At 42.0% G+C, this 15,031-nt stretch overlaps 1 protein-coding gene and 2 long non-coding RNA genes across 3 annotated transcripts in view; 1 reads left to right on the top strand and 2 right to left on the bottom strand.

The window, feature by feature from the left end:
- Positions 1–9,145: 9,145 nt before the first annotated feature.
- LOC148129820 (uncharacterized) lies at positions 9,146–11,126 on the bottom strand. The gene is made up of 2 exons (XR_015750632.1): positions 9,887–11,126; positions 9,146–9,737 (listed from the first exon to the last, which is right to left on the bottom strand). It is a non-coding gene; the product is annotated as an uncharacterized LOC148129820 (long non-coding RNA).
- A 118-nt stretch (positions 11,127–11,244) lies between these two features.
- The window catches only part of URI1 (URI1 prefoldin like chaperone), a 44,488-nt gene continuing 40,701 nt past the window's right edge, over positions 11,245–15,031 (top strand). Inside the window, exon 1 of the mRNA XM_087971514.1 lies at positions 11,245–11,524. Coding sequence (XP_087827640.1) covers positions 11,471–11,524 — 54 coding nt within the window. The 5' untranslated portion in view covers positions 11,245–11,470. The remainder of the gene's footprint in view (positions 11,525–15,031) is intronic.
- Positions 11,637–14,193, bottom strand: LOC148129821 (uncharacterized). Its single transcript, XR_015750633.1, has 2 exons — positions 12,469–14,193; positions 11,637–12,006 (listed from the first exon to the last, which is right to left on the bottom strand). It is a non-coding gene; the product is annotated as an uncharacterized LOC148129821 (long non-coding RNA).

A 15,031-nucleotide genomic window follows, 5' to 3' on the forward strand; every position in this document is an offset into this window, starting at 1 on the left:
CTGAGTTAGTTCTGCTTGTGACCCAGGTCTACGTGTTGACTTGCTAACAGCTAGAAAACTTGAATGTGATCCATCTGTTGATTGCTAAACCACAGAACAAAGAGGGTTATGTTTTTAAAAAGATATAAGTGTCTTTTTGCATACAGAATGTAAGAAAAATGTTAATAATTTGTCCATTTATGTCAACTATTCCACCTTAAGCATTATGATTATCATAACAGTGTGAGATAAAAGACAAGGTGTTTTTGAGACGTGCCCACTGACCTATCTACCAGCAAACCCTACAGTGTTATGAGAACAACACACAATCTTAGATATTTCTATTTGTAGCAACTTGCAGCCCAGAAATAAAATGTTGAATTGAGTGGAGCAACAATGAACATGAATCGAATTTCGAAAAGCAAAGACATCAGCATGGCAATTCAATGCAGATGATTCCACACTGTGGTGTTTCCCATACCAACATATGGTTGAGCTTTGGAGAAGGCTGCTGGGTGCATTCCTTGGGCAGCAAAGGTGGCAAACGAACAAATACTGGAGTGGATAAAACTGCACATATGCGCTAGAAGGCGCAATCACAACATTCTACCTTACTGATTTTGGCCATGTCGTGTGCGCTCAAGCTCATTGGAAAGGGCAATCATGCTCAGGATGGCCAGTGGCAAAAGGAAATGGGGACACCACAAAACCTGATGGCTGGACACCATCAAAGCCAGCCACAGTGTAAAAGAACTGAAAGAAGATTGGAAAATGTGGAGAGGGAGCTGGTCTACTGTCCATGACTGAGTGGATAACATCATCCTCAAGACAGGTACAGATTTCAACGGACAGTTAGGACTGCAGAAAGAACAATTGCAACCAGCCTGCCTTCCATTGAGGACCTGTATACTGCATGAGCCAGAAAGAGGGCTGTGAAAATATCTACAGACCCCTCACATCCTGGACATAAACTGTTTCAACTCTTCCTCTCGGGACACCATTATAGGGCATGTCAAAACAACTAGATGCAAAGTCTCCCCCTCCCATGCCATCACTCTGCTAAACACCTAATGTTCTGACCCACACCCTTTTCCGACAAATCAAACACAATTCAAAAAGAACAGAAACCTTGTAATGCTTTTATAAAGTAATTAGCTGTGATAAGCACAAGCCTTGCCAAACTGTGCAAGACTTGCCAAAAGATAACAGACAAGAAATAATTTGCAAAATAAGAATCTTCAAATACAAACTCAGGATACTGGAATGTCCATGAGGCTGGAGTTTCAAAATGTCTTTGCCTTCTGCAAAGAACGTTCATTTCACAGCTGGCTTTTATCTTCTTGAAGGGGGGGCCATTATCTTGCAGCCTTACTCCCAAGTCACCCGTGCTTTTGTAACTGTTCTTTCCTCCGAGCAATCCTTCATGCAAGTGCACTTGGCATAGGCTCCTCGGGAACCTCCTCATCGCTGCTGCCAGCCCCCACAATCTCTGAAGGCAACAATCCACTCCCTAATGGTCCTGGCCCCTCATCTGAGTCCTCGCTCTCCTCAGCTGTCCGCACTTGCTGCCGGCTAACCACAACACCTAATCCCCACAGCATTCGTTGTACTTGTACAATGACAATAAAGTTCTTCTAATTCTAATTGCCTTATGTCTAAGTATATTTATTTATGTAGTAGGGCTGTATTGCTAATTACCCTTCTCATCTTTCCCATTACCTTCTCCTATTGGTATCTTATGATCTATCACTTTGTTGTTTGTATCTCGGGATTTACTATTGTGTTTTATGATTGACGATTTATGATGTATCACTTTCTTGTTTGGGTGTACATTGAGAGCTTATGTTTGATTGTACACTGTAATGTATGTACATTGAAAGCTTATCCACTAGAGACAAATTCCTCGTGTGTCCAATCACATATAATTCTATTCTATTCTTTCATCATCGTATCTACTTGTTGCCATTTAGTGATCTTAGAGATCTGTAGAGCCTAGAGAACTGATAGCTTATATAAAGTATGGCAGCATTTGATGGGGTTTAATTTGTAGAGAAGACTTCAGTCAAGAGCCCAAACCCAACTTATTTTACTTTGAGCTAATATAAATTAATATTTCAAGAGAGCATCCTCTTAAAGCCAGTTGAAGATCACTTTAGGAAAGGACTACAGTATCCCCAACAGCTCAATGGCGAAATGGAACACACTTATCTCTGTTTCCAGGTGATTTCCTTTGGAAGCATTCCCATACTCCAATAGCATTTGGGTCATTTAAATACAGTCCCCAGCCATGTGGGGTTTAATTGTAGAACAATGATGCTTACACAGTCAGGATTACATTTAAAGGTCATTAAAGGCAGGATAGAAAAGGGTTTAAAAAAAAAAAGACCAGCAATTTTTCTGGGTGCCAAATATAGATTAAAAACAATTGTTTCTTCTGCTTGAACTTAAACCACTGGCAGCCATATGTGTAAGCAAGCAAAGTTTTTCTACTCTGCTGTTACATAGATTGTTCACTGATCTTTATTTCTTTGCCAGTTGGCTGTGGAATGAGAAAGTACAATAGATTCGAGATAAAGTTATTTTGCATTTGTGATGAACGCAAGTGCTGTACTATCTACCTTGCATTATACTAAAATGCATGCATACACACACACACACAAACACACCGGAAAAAAGGAGAAAAATTAAACCACATTTTTAATTAACTGATAACCTATTAATCAAATTTTTGCAATGTTAGGTGACACATTATTCATTTAGATAGAAAGACTGTGAACTTAACTAATCAAATCTGATTTGCTCACATATGCTTGATTGAAATACATTTTAACTAGCATATACAAAGAGAAAAATCTTGGATTTCTTACCTAATCTTCAGAGAAGGCTGCTGAGTTAATAAGGGCAGTATTTTTTTTTTTACATGAGACCACCATTTCTTAATCTGCATATCAAAATCAAGGGCAACTTAATTGCAAAACACATATTCCTGAAATCTAATCATTATACCGCTTTAGGGTATTTTATTGAAGCATGTTAAATTATGGACAGAATATTAATGATGAAGCTAATCAAACCCAATTAGTCACTTCTAACAATAGTCACATAAATATACAAGTCAGGTACTAAAATACCATAGATGAGGTTTTAATTTTTTTAGATGAAATTCATGGGGTATTTATGAATTGCATACTTGTTATTTTTAATCTAAAATCCAAGATGGGTCATTTCAAAGAAAATGAGGTTTTGAAGACAAATGGTTGCCCTTTATAGTTCTTGTATTGATATTTTCAATTTTTTGGGGTGATATATGATGTAAGTACTAAATTTGCTTTACTATTACATTTATGTGGAAGTGAACTAATGGACGATAGACTGAAAGATTAGTAAGCAAAAACACTTTTAGGATTTTTTGTGTAGAAAACACGGAAATACAGTTTCCCTGTCACCATATTAGCATGGGTGGTGTGGTTTGTCTTTTAAGGTTTGACATAGTGATCAGTAAAAAGTGAAGAAGTTCTAGGCCCAGAGTTGTGATCTTATTATTAGCAGCTGCTTATTAGCATTGGAAACTCTCATGTCGAGGCACTGATGCCTTGTGAGCTAAGTTATCTAGGTCTTAAGATTTTTATGGACCGTGTAGAATTTTTCCTTGGGTACTCAATATTTGAGAATATTTGCAGTTCAGGTTTGAATTGTGGGGTCCTTGGTGCTCTCTGATCTGGGCTGTTTTCTTGCAGATGTTTCATTACCCAGCTAAGTAACATAGAGGGGGAGTGGGGTTTCCTTTCTGTTTCTATACTGTGGCTTGCCTGTCGGTCTTGGTGCGAGGGTTGTTTTCTTCTTGATAGTTGCTTTGAGGTAAGATGGGTGGGCTATAAATGTTATAAATAAATGAATAGCTATTTGATTAGATGTTGTGTAGCCTGTTCAATCAAACACTAAACAACAGCCTAATTAAAGAACTACCAAAAAGAAAACAAGAGTCCCACCAACACTGACAGGGCAAGCCACACTGTATATAAACAGTGAGCAAATCCCACTCCTCTGTAGCACTGAAGATGTTACCTAGTTGGGTACTGAAACGTCTGCAAGAAAAGAGTTATCTGAGAAGAAAGGTTGGAAGAAAGCTTCAGTAAGTGTTAAACACAACCTTGCTGTCTGTCCCAAGGTAGCTTGTTGCCAAAAGATATATTCAAACACATTGCTCTATCACTAGTACTAATTAAACTCTAGTCACCTTCTGAAGATATATTGAAGAGCATCACTTCACAACTGAGCAACACAACACAAAGAGGAAGCAAACCACCACCAGAAGACTTTCCAGATCTGATTACCAATTTTACTGGTCTATTTTGAATTATTTTGAACTTCTGGACTGCGTTCAAAGGCAGCCCTGTGCACAACGGAGTAATCTAACAAGAGTTTTAGCAGGATGCATATATAATCCCTCTCTTTCACTCTGGAAATCCTCAAGTGATGTAACAGAAACACTCTTGAAGTACTTAAAAACCAGCCAGCAAGTTCTGCTCCAAAAGCTATCAACCTGACCTCATCACCTGAACAATTCTGCCATATTTGTTTATTTATTTTGTCAAGCATGTTTTAGATAACAGATATAATTGGAAACATGATTAAGAGTACATGAAATGGGTACGAATAACAGGAAACATTAGGACAGGAATGGTAGGCACATTGATTCTCTTATGCATGCCCCTTACAGATCTCTTAGGAATGGGGTGAGGTCAACAGTAGGCAGTCTAAGGTTAAAGTTTTGGGGGTTTGGGGAAGAGACCACAGAGCCAGGTAGTGCATTCCAGGCATTGACCACTCTGTTGCTGAAGTCACAGAGCTCTCTGCAGAGAAATCTCGGGCAGGGTTGCACACACAATGTTATTATATATTAGGATTTCCAAACAACATTTGTGGAGGGTTTTATTTTTTGTCACCCAAAGTTCATTAAAGAACAAAAAACCAAAGGAATCATTTGTTATTGAACCATTTCCTTAGCTCTCTTTTAAAACCATAGATACCACCCACGAGACCGAATTTGGTTTTGGCATAAAGATGGAACAAAAATCTGTGGTTTCACATCAATTTGTTTCACAGCCTTGCTTACAATTTCTGTTTTTAATAAAGATTAATGCAATGCTCAGTAGCATTTGGAAGTTGACTGGGAAGAATTAAACAAAACTGGTAGGGAGTCAGTAAATAGATGCCTTGGGCAAGAGAATACGGTTTGGTAGAACAGAACAGATGGTAAGGAACAATACAAAAGGTGAAAGAAATAAAAGGAATAGTGGGCACTCAGGGAAATAGATTGAATTTTAGCTGTGAAAAAAGCATCGGGCTTGTTAATGAATATATGATATCAAGCGAACAGGGAAAATACATTTGAAAGGGTTTGCGTCACTGTCAGAAACAAAACATAACCTGCAAACAAAAGGGATAGGTAAGAATTTTAAAATAAGCAGTTGGTAACGAATTCTTAAAAATGGAGCTGTTTGTTATCGGCTCCTTTCCTCTTGCTCTGGGGTCATGAAGTTGCATGAATTCATGACATTCCAGGCAAACGGGCTGGTTTAGCTTATTTTCTGAGGACATCTTGCCCAGTTTTTTTCCTCTTTAAAATAATGACCCAGGAGTGTACACTTGGAACTGAAGGTCCTGTGTGTAAATAGATTGCAACCAGATGAATCACCAAATTTCTTCCTTTGGAATGGAAGGGAAAAGAACTGATTATTTTTTTGGAGCACGATAGATAAGAAAATAAGCATCTGTTGAGTGCTTCTCTTGATTAGAAAGGCAAGGTATGGATTTAGTCATGTATAAATTAAAAGATAACAGATAATCAGAGTTGGAAGGGATCTTGTAGGTCATCTAGTCCAACCCCCCCGCCCAAGCCAGAGACCCTACACCATTTCTGACAGATGGCAGTCCAATCTCTTCTTGAAAGTCTCAAGTGATGGCGCTCCCACAACTTCTGAAGGCAATTTCTGTTCCAGTGGTTAATTGTTCTCACTGTCAGAAAGTTTCTCCTTATTTCCAGGTTAAATCTCTCCTTGGCTTTTATCTTCTTGAAGGAGGGGCTATTACCTTGCAGCCTTACTCCTGAGTCGCCCGTGCTGCTGTAGCTGCTCTTTCCTGCGAGCAGGCCTGTGTGCATGCGCACTTGGCACAGGCTCCTCGGGAACCTCCTCATTGCTGCTGCCAGCTCCCACAATCTCTGAAGGCAGCAGTCCACTCCCTAATGGTCCTCGCTCTCCTCAGCCATCCGCACCTGCTACCGGCTAACCACAACAGTCATTAATGAAGATATGGAAGAGTAGTGGGCCTAAGTACCTACACTTGGATCACAAAGCTGTATACTGTCATTCTTGAATTAACAAGCACAGCTGTATATAATCCCTTATCCTGTCTTAGTGTGTGAATCGATCAGAAACCTGTATCCCGCTCTATTCTGATGCTGCGCCTAGAGATGTCAGTATCAATCTAATATCAGATTTTCCTTTTTTTAAAAAAAGAAATTGGATGGATTTGAAGCTGTCATTGTAACTCTTTTGATGATTCTTGGGTTGAACTGGTGAGGGTTGCATGAGGAATGCCCTTCTGGTCAGTCCATTTAAAAACATACAGGTAGTCCTCAACTTACGATGACTGCAATTGAGCCCAAAATGTAGGTCGCTAAGTGAGAAATTTGTTGAGTGCGTTTTGCCCCATTTTACGACTTTTCTCGCTGCATTTGTTAAGTGAATCGCACCCCCAAGCCACCACACCCACCATGCCACGCCTATCAAGCCATACCACGCCCACCAAGCCATGCCCACAGAACCGGTAGTAAAAAAAAATTGAATCCCAACACTGGAATCGCACGTTTCTGGTCATAATTGCGAGTCAGTTGCCAAGCATCTGAATTTTGATCACATGACCATGGGGATGCTGCAACAGTCATTAAGTGTGAAAATGGTCATAAGTCACTCTTTTCAATGCTGTTGTAACTTTGAAGGGTCAATGCTGTAAGTTGAAGACTACCCGCATTGCAAATGGAAAAAGGGTTTTCCCTGTCCAATTGTTTCTGATCCCTAGGAGGCGGTGCTCATTTCCGTTTCTTAGCCAAAGGAGCCAGTGTTGACCAAAGACTTTTCTGTGGTCGTGTGGTCAGCAAGACTACATGCTAAAGATGCACAGAACGCTCTTTCCCTTATCCTCTCCTCCCTGCGTGCCCTAGGATGGAGAGGGGACGGGCCTGTGTCCTCCTCTGACTGCCCAGCCGGCCTCTGCCCTTCCCCAGCCTCCTCCACAACCTCCGGAGCCACACTTCCACTCCTGTTGGCTGTCCCTCCTCTCCCTCAGAGTCAGCCTCTAACAGGGGCATGACAATTGGAGCTCACACTGTTGTGTGACACTCAGGTCTCAAACCCAGGTTGTCCACTTTCCAGCAGTCAAACTGTGTCCTTAAACCACTGAGCACGCATATACAAACGCCCATACAGAAAAACATATTGCAAAAAAGAAAAACTAGGAATGGAAATCCTTAATTTTCTTTATTCAGGACAAACAAGTCCTACCTATATTCACATGCTTCTGATTTAACGTCAATGGGTTAAATTAACTACACACTGAATCTTGGTCTAAAGATACATTTCATCTTCTTAGAGAAGCATCTGCCTGATATCTCTTCTTTTTTTCCTCGCATGGAATTTTTAATGGAGGCATTCGGCAACCATCTCATTTTGTCTGTATCATAATGACGATATAGTAACTCGTTTTGCCTTGTGAAATGCTTGTCAATTGCCAGATTGCAAACACAGAATATTTTTGTTACTCACTAAAGCAACCATTAGTGGCACACCCACTGGTGAAAAGTTGTATGAATTGACACAACTGGAGCCATTGGTGCGCTTGCTCACTGTATTTAACAGATGCAAAATGGTGAGCCTTGCAATAAATTTACTATACTGTATCTCATTTGTTTACTTCATGCTGGGTTTTACTGTATAATGGATACAGCTATTTACAAATACCGTATTTTGTTTTTTGTTTTTGTTTTTGTGGTTTGCTCATTTGCATCAAATGTTCAACAACATTTCGGGGACCTTCAGTATCCTTAGCATCTCAACACCACATATGAGATATTCCCTGATTATAAAGTTGATTATTTAATTAGGGCCTTTCTCATAATGCTGCAAAGCTAAAGCAAGATGGAAAGGAAGGTCTTTAGCAAAAAAAAAAAAAGAACTACAAAAATAGGAGTTATATAAAATGGCAAGAACTCTAAGTCAACTTGCTGGTGAGAGGCAGATGATTATATAATAAGCACAATCAATACACACAGGGGTCCCCAACCACCGGTCCGTGGACCGGTACCGGTCCGCGGAACAACTCCTACCGGGCCGCTGGCTTGCTGGGCGCCACCTTTTTCATGAAAAAGTGCTTCCGGTGAGCTTTTCCGGGTAGAAAGCTCACCGGAAGCACGTTTCATCAAAAAGATGGCGGCGCAGCGCCCGGTGAGCTTTTCTGGGCAGAAAGCCATTTCTACCCGGAAAAGCTCATCAAACGCTACGCCGCCATCTTTTTTGATGAAAACGCAGCTTCCGGTGAGGTCACCGGAAGCACTTTTTCATCAAAAAGATGGCGGCGCCCAGCTGATACCGGTACCGGGCCGCGGCGCCCAGCTGATGCCGGTACCGGGCCGCAGCGTCAAAAAGGTTGGGGATCACTGCTCTAGAAGACCCCTGTTCTAAAATTTAGTAGTATTTATCCATCAGTGGGGTGAGAACTCTAAAACGAGTTTCATTTGGACTAAAATCAAGGTTTCTGTTCTAGTTAATTATGACCATTGAGTCACAAACTCAGTTCATTTCAATAGCAAAGTGCTTCAAAAACCCGACTTTTAAATCGATTCCCTTAAACAAGTTTCAGTAAGAAAAACATGTATTATCTGGTTCATTAAGTGCTTTTTGTTCCTTCTTAATTCTAACAACAGGCTGCTTTAGGTTCTGCAGCTCTTTTGTAGAATCCGTGGAACTTGCAATCTATTTTGTCATAATACAATGTTTTGACTAGTTATCTGCACTGTATACCCCACAATATACAGTACATATATTTTGAAGATGTGATGTCCTTGAACCTAAAAGAGGCTGGGAAGACATTGTCTGAGGAAAGGCACTTAAAATAGTATCTTATTTATTGAAAACATTTATATATCTACCCATCTTATACAGTATCAAACTCTGGGCAGCTCCCAAATGATAGGAGTGACATTGAGTAAGTGTCCTATAACCATGATGGCAAACTTACGGCGTGCGTGGCACGCAGAGCCTTCTCTGTGGGCACATGAGCTGTCGCCCCAGCTCAGCTCCGCCGTGCGTGCATGCATGCATGGGCCTCCCACCGGCCAGCTGGTCTTTGGGTCTCTGCCATCACTGTCCTATAAGGTTAAGATCCAGTTCCATATATTTATAAAAATTAAGATTTGATCATATGAAAGATGATGAAAATCCATTGGATTTTTAAAAACTATATTAAAATCTACATTTACCTGTTTTTGTATTATGCTTTCTTTTGCAACATATATTATTGTATAGGTTCCCCCCTTCTGTTCAATTATGTCCAATTCTTGCATGGACATACAATCCCTACAATTTTCTTGGCAAGATTTTTCAGAAGTAGTTTGCCATTACCTTCTTCCTAGGGCTGAGAGAGAGAGAGACAGGGTCCAAGGGCATCCAGACGGCTTATAAGGTGCGGTGATGGTCATTCTAGAATACAATAAATTATATGAAATTATAATTAGCATACTGAATAACATTTCTTCAGTATGTTTATCGTACTTTTAAATTAATGAAATTAAAGAATTATAATCTTGCATGTTTTGGAGATAGTGTGAGAACAATGGAATCTAGTTTACCTTATTTCCTAGCTGGCATAAGATCTGTCGAATGGCATTGTATTTGTAATAGTTGAACAAATACATTTATTCACTTATCATTTATCTGCCTGACAGGGCTGACCATTGCTGGAGTTCATATCAGTGGGAAGTCTGAAAGGTTGGCAGGTGGAGGATGATGGGATATGCAGCCTTATTTCTGCTGTGGATGATGGGAAAGACTGAGACACAGTCTAAAACTCAACCGGAATCAAAGTCCAATGTCGTATCTTGGGGTGCATCCTTGCTATGGCTGTGGATGATGGAATAGATTCAGAGGCGGTCTAACTCAGCTGAGCATGAAGTGAATTACGTCCAACGGTCTCACTATGTTGGAGTTCAACCTTGCTAGGGCTGGAGATGATGGGAGAAACATAGGGTAGTCAAACTCAGCTGAAAATAACATGAACCAAAGTCCAAAGTCACATCCTGGAATGCAGCCAGTGCTTACTATGGCTGTGGATGATGGGAGAGACTCTTTATAGAGAGGCTGTCTGATTTAGCTGCGATTGTAGCCCAGACTCGAGGCCACCCTTTTTTCTGCTGTGGATGATGGGAAAGGATTAGAGGCCACTAGGGATGAAGTGCATCAAACTCTAATGTTACATCCACCGGGGTGCAGACTTACTATGGCTGTGGATAATGGGACGGGCACAGGACAGACAAACAGCTGGAAATAAAGACAACTGAACTCCAATGTTACATTCTGGAGTGCCGCCTTACAATGGCTGTGGATGATGGGACAGGCCTAGGGCAAACACTCAACTGGGAATGACATGAACCGAACTCCACTCCTGGAGTGCACCCTTGCTCTGGCTGTGGATGATGGGACAGGCCTAGGGCAAACACTCAAACACTGGGAATGACATGAACCGAACTCCACTCCTGGAATGCACCCTTGCTCTGGCTGTGGATGATGGGACAGGCCTAGGGCAAACACTCAAACACTGGGAATGACATGAACCGAACTCCACTCCTGGAGTGCACCCTTGCTCTGGCTGTGGATGATGGGACAGGCCTAGGGCAAACACTCAAACACTGGGAATGACACGAACCGAACTCCACTCCTGGAGTGCACCCTTGCTCTGGCTGTGGATGATGGGTCGGGCTCTTTAACGAGGCCTTCTGCGCGGTCCCATCCACCGGGCACCATGGCAGCCGCCTCTTTCCCCCCTCAGAGGGTCGGGCAAGCCGAGCTGAGGCGGCGCGGCGGCCCGTCCCGTCCCGTCCGGCGGGGGCCCCGCGGGCTGCGAGGCCGAGCGGGGAGGCGCGGCGAGGGGAGCGGCTCTCCTCCTCCTCCTCCTCCGCCGCCTCCTCCTCCTCCTCCCCCGCCGCTTCCCAGACTGCGTCGCCCGAGCGGAGCATCGGCGGCGGCGGAGGCCGTCCCAGCATGCGAGAGTGAGATGCCTGCACGGGCAGCTACGGCTACGGCATCGGCGGCGGCTGTTGTTCCCCCTCGGGCCGAGGCGCCCCGGATGCGACTGCGAGGCCGGCGCCTGGCGCGGCACAAACACTTCTATAGGACTCACTCGCCCCGCTGAGGCCGCGCGCCTCGAGGCCCGCCTCATGGAGCCCCACCGCGCCGCCTGGCTGGGCCGCCTGCGGGACTCGCACGGGAAGGTAACCTGCCGCCGTTGCCGTTGCCGCTGGGCAGGCCGAGGAAGGCCCGCCGGGGGTGTGTCAGGCACGCGAGTGGCGGTGGGGGAGAAGGAGGCGGCCTTGCACGGCCGGCCAGGCCCGGTTGGTTGCCCCCCGCGCCGCTTCCGCCTCTTCTGGGCTTCGGCTGCGTGCAAGGCCTCGCGCTTCCCCGGGCTCGCTTTGTCTCCTTCGCTGCTCCCCTTTCTCGTCCCCGTTTTCTTCTCGCCTTTGATCTGCTTTCCTTTTCGGGTCCTTCCTTTCCTTCCTTTACTCTCCCTTTCCTACCTGTTTATTCTTCCTATCCCTGCTTATCCTTCCTTCCCTCCTTCCCCACTCCCTTCCTTTTTCCTCCCTCCACCTCTCTCCTTCCTTCCTTCCTTCCTTCCCTCTCCCTTTCCTACCTGCTCATTCTTCCTATTCATTCTTATCCTTCCTCCCACTCTCCTTTCCTTCTTCACTCCCTCCTTCTTTCCCCTCTAACTTTCTCCTTGCTACCTTCCACCTTTCTCATTCTTCTCCTTCCTTCCTTCCTTCCTTCCCCTTTCCTACCTGCTCATTTTTCCTATTCATTCTTATCCTTTCTCCCACTCTCCTTTCCTTCCTTCTTCACTCTCTCCTTCTTTCCCTCTAACTTTCTCCTTGCTTACCTCCACCTTTCTCCTTCTCTCCTTCTCTCCTTCCTTCCTTCCTTCCTTCCCCTTTCCTACCTGCTCATTTTTCCTATTCATTCTTATCCTTTCTCCCACTCTCCTTTCCTTCCTTCTTCACTCTCTCCCTTCTTTCCCTCTAACTTTCTCCTTGCTTCCTCCACCTTTCTCATTCTCTCCTTCTCTCCTTCCTTCCTTCCCCCTTCCCCCTTTCCTACCTGCTAATTTTTCCTATTCATTCTTATCCTTTCTCCCACTCTCCTTTCCTTCCTTCTTCACTCTCCCTTCTTTCCCCTCTAACTTTCTCCTTGCTTCCCTCCACCTTTCTCATTCTCTCCTTCTCTCCTTCCTTCCTTCCCCCTTTCCTACCTGCTCATTCTTCCTATTCATTCTTATCCTTTCTCCCACTCTCCTTTCCTTCCTTCTTCACTCCCTCCCTTCTTTCCCCTCTAATTTTCTCCTTGCTTCTCTCCACCTTTCTCCTTCTCTCCTCCCTCCCTCCCTCCCTCCCTCCTTCCTCCCTCCCTCCCTCCTTCCTTCCTTCCTTCACTCTCCCTTTCCTACCTGCTCATTCTTCCTATTCATTCTTATCCTTCCTCCCATTCTCCCTCCCTGCTTTCTTTTATCCCTTGCCTTTTTTTCCTGACTCTCCCCTTACTCTTATGTAATCTATTACCTTCCTTCTCCCTTCCTGCTTCTTCTTTCCTTCCTTAATTCTCTCCCTATTCCTATGCTTCCCTCCCTCCCTCCTTCCAGTCCATAAATTGGTTCTTTTTTTAGGTCTAATATCTTCTAAAAAAAATGGCAGCTTGTAATTGCTTTGTGCCATAAGACCAGGTTAGAATTTGAATAGGAAACTACTAGGAAATCTCAGAACTGTATTCTCTGTATTCTACCCTGGGAACTTAGTCAATATGTCTGTGTCTGTGTTAATTCTGGAAGAAGATGGCAATCACTTTGGTATGTTTCCAGGAGAACAACATGAAGAGAAGTCACCAGAAGTCCAACTGAACTCAAACGAGTTGGTGCCTTTTTAATAGTGAGAAAAGTTGCATGGGAAGTATAATACTTTTATCTGTTGCCCTGTGCAGATATGATTGAGGGCCTACAGATACAACCTAACAACAACGGTAGAGATTAAAGGATCTGTAACAGAAAACATTAAAAAGATATGTTAGAACAATACTGTTGTATGCACTGGATAGTCACAGGTCTAATAAGTAAACAACGAAAATGTAGCTATAAAGTCTCATTGTATTTGTGAACCCAGGTAAAGTTTTTGTTTCATTCAGCCATCGTGTGTTTGCTAACGTAATGGTATACCCCATTATAGTAAACAAGATAAATAATGGATTTATGTTCAGTACTTCATATATGTCTAGGACCTATATTGTTAGATCATTTATTCAAACAGCAATGCTTGTAAAATATTTGTTTTTCTGAGAGCTAACATCTCATGCATTTATTTGGGACTGAACACTACCCCCAAATCATTAGACTGTCCAAATGTATGTTTTTTTGTATTACTTTTTATATCTCTCTCTTTCTTCCAAGGAGTGATGTGACCCTAATTCTCCCTGTTGATAATAAGTTTTGTCTATACATAATAATTGCATAAGATGTGCCTATAAGCTCTGAGCTTATCTCTGACCTTGCAGGGAATGACAAAAAAGAAAAACTAACATGTTTAACACAATCTTGTTCTTTGAATCATTCTGATGTACTTATAGTCGCAATGCTACTGCAATCAGTAACGTTTTTCATGTTTGGAAAGTCTCCCTTTTTGGTAAGGTACATAACAGCACAGTCTTAGATGAGAATATTCAACCTGATTTATTCTACCTTAATTCTTTTCATATTTCTTTATTCCAGCTTCAATATTTCACTATTCTAACTTCAAGACTACTGCGTTAATCTATGCGCATATAACAGATTAAGTCCCTTTTTTCAAAACATGTGGCTGGTAGCTATAACACTTTTATTCTACAAAAAAAAAAAAAAAAATTGGTGCAAACTTTTTCTCCTACTTCTTTGTATTTACTTTTCACTTTAGTGTTCCCTGTCCCTTTGCATTAGGTAATTATGAATGAAATAAATTCATATATTGATGACTGTAAAAGAGAACAACTGGATGGATTCAAGGCACTGTTCTAAATTTTAATGGGATTGTTTATATTGGGATTAGCATATGATGTCAGTCAAAACATTCTGGTTTATGATTATGCCTTAGTGTTCTGTATGGACCCGGTCACTGTGACTTACTTATCAAAACAAAGTTTTAACAAACTTATGTATCCTTTGCTTCCTATAGCATGATCAGATTGTCTATAGGGGTAAACTTTGCATATACAAGTATAATGTAATACAAAACTAATTCATACAAGTACAGTAGGTTAATGAAATATAGAAATGAATACAATAGTACATGAGATAAGTATAATAGAATTGTAACAATTCTGATAAATATATTGGTTTTTTTCAGTTTTCCTTTTTTTCTGTTCAGTGCCCTAATCATGACTGAAACAAATCTTCCAAGCTTACTATTATGTAAACAGTATAGTGTGCTATGATCAACTAATTGAAATCCATACCTTACTGGCTGATAAAATGCCTTTTAGAAAAATAATTTTAATTTGCCCTGAACATTTCATCATGATTGTTGAAATCTGGTATCTCCTATTAAGTACAATAATTGGCATTAGCTACCTTAGTTGCTATTTTCTGTATTTTGTTTATGCTAAATGTATCAGTAAGGACCAGCCTGTTTAGTTTCATCAGATTTTAAAACAATAAAACATACAAGCACATTTACTGAAAAAGCTTCAGTACATCGAAAGCTGGG

The sequence above is a fragment of the Notechis scutatus genome, chromosome 9, assembly GCF_049901735.1.
Source record: "Notechis scutatus isolate UNSWTSFEM ecotype Mainland chromosome 9, rNotScu1.2, whole genome shotgun sequence".
In the NCBI taxonomy this organism is placed as follows: domain Eukaryota; kingdom Metazoa; phylum Chordata; class Lepidosauria; order Squamata; family Elapidae; genus Notechis; species Notechis scutatus.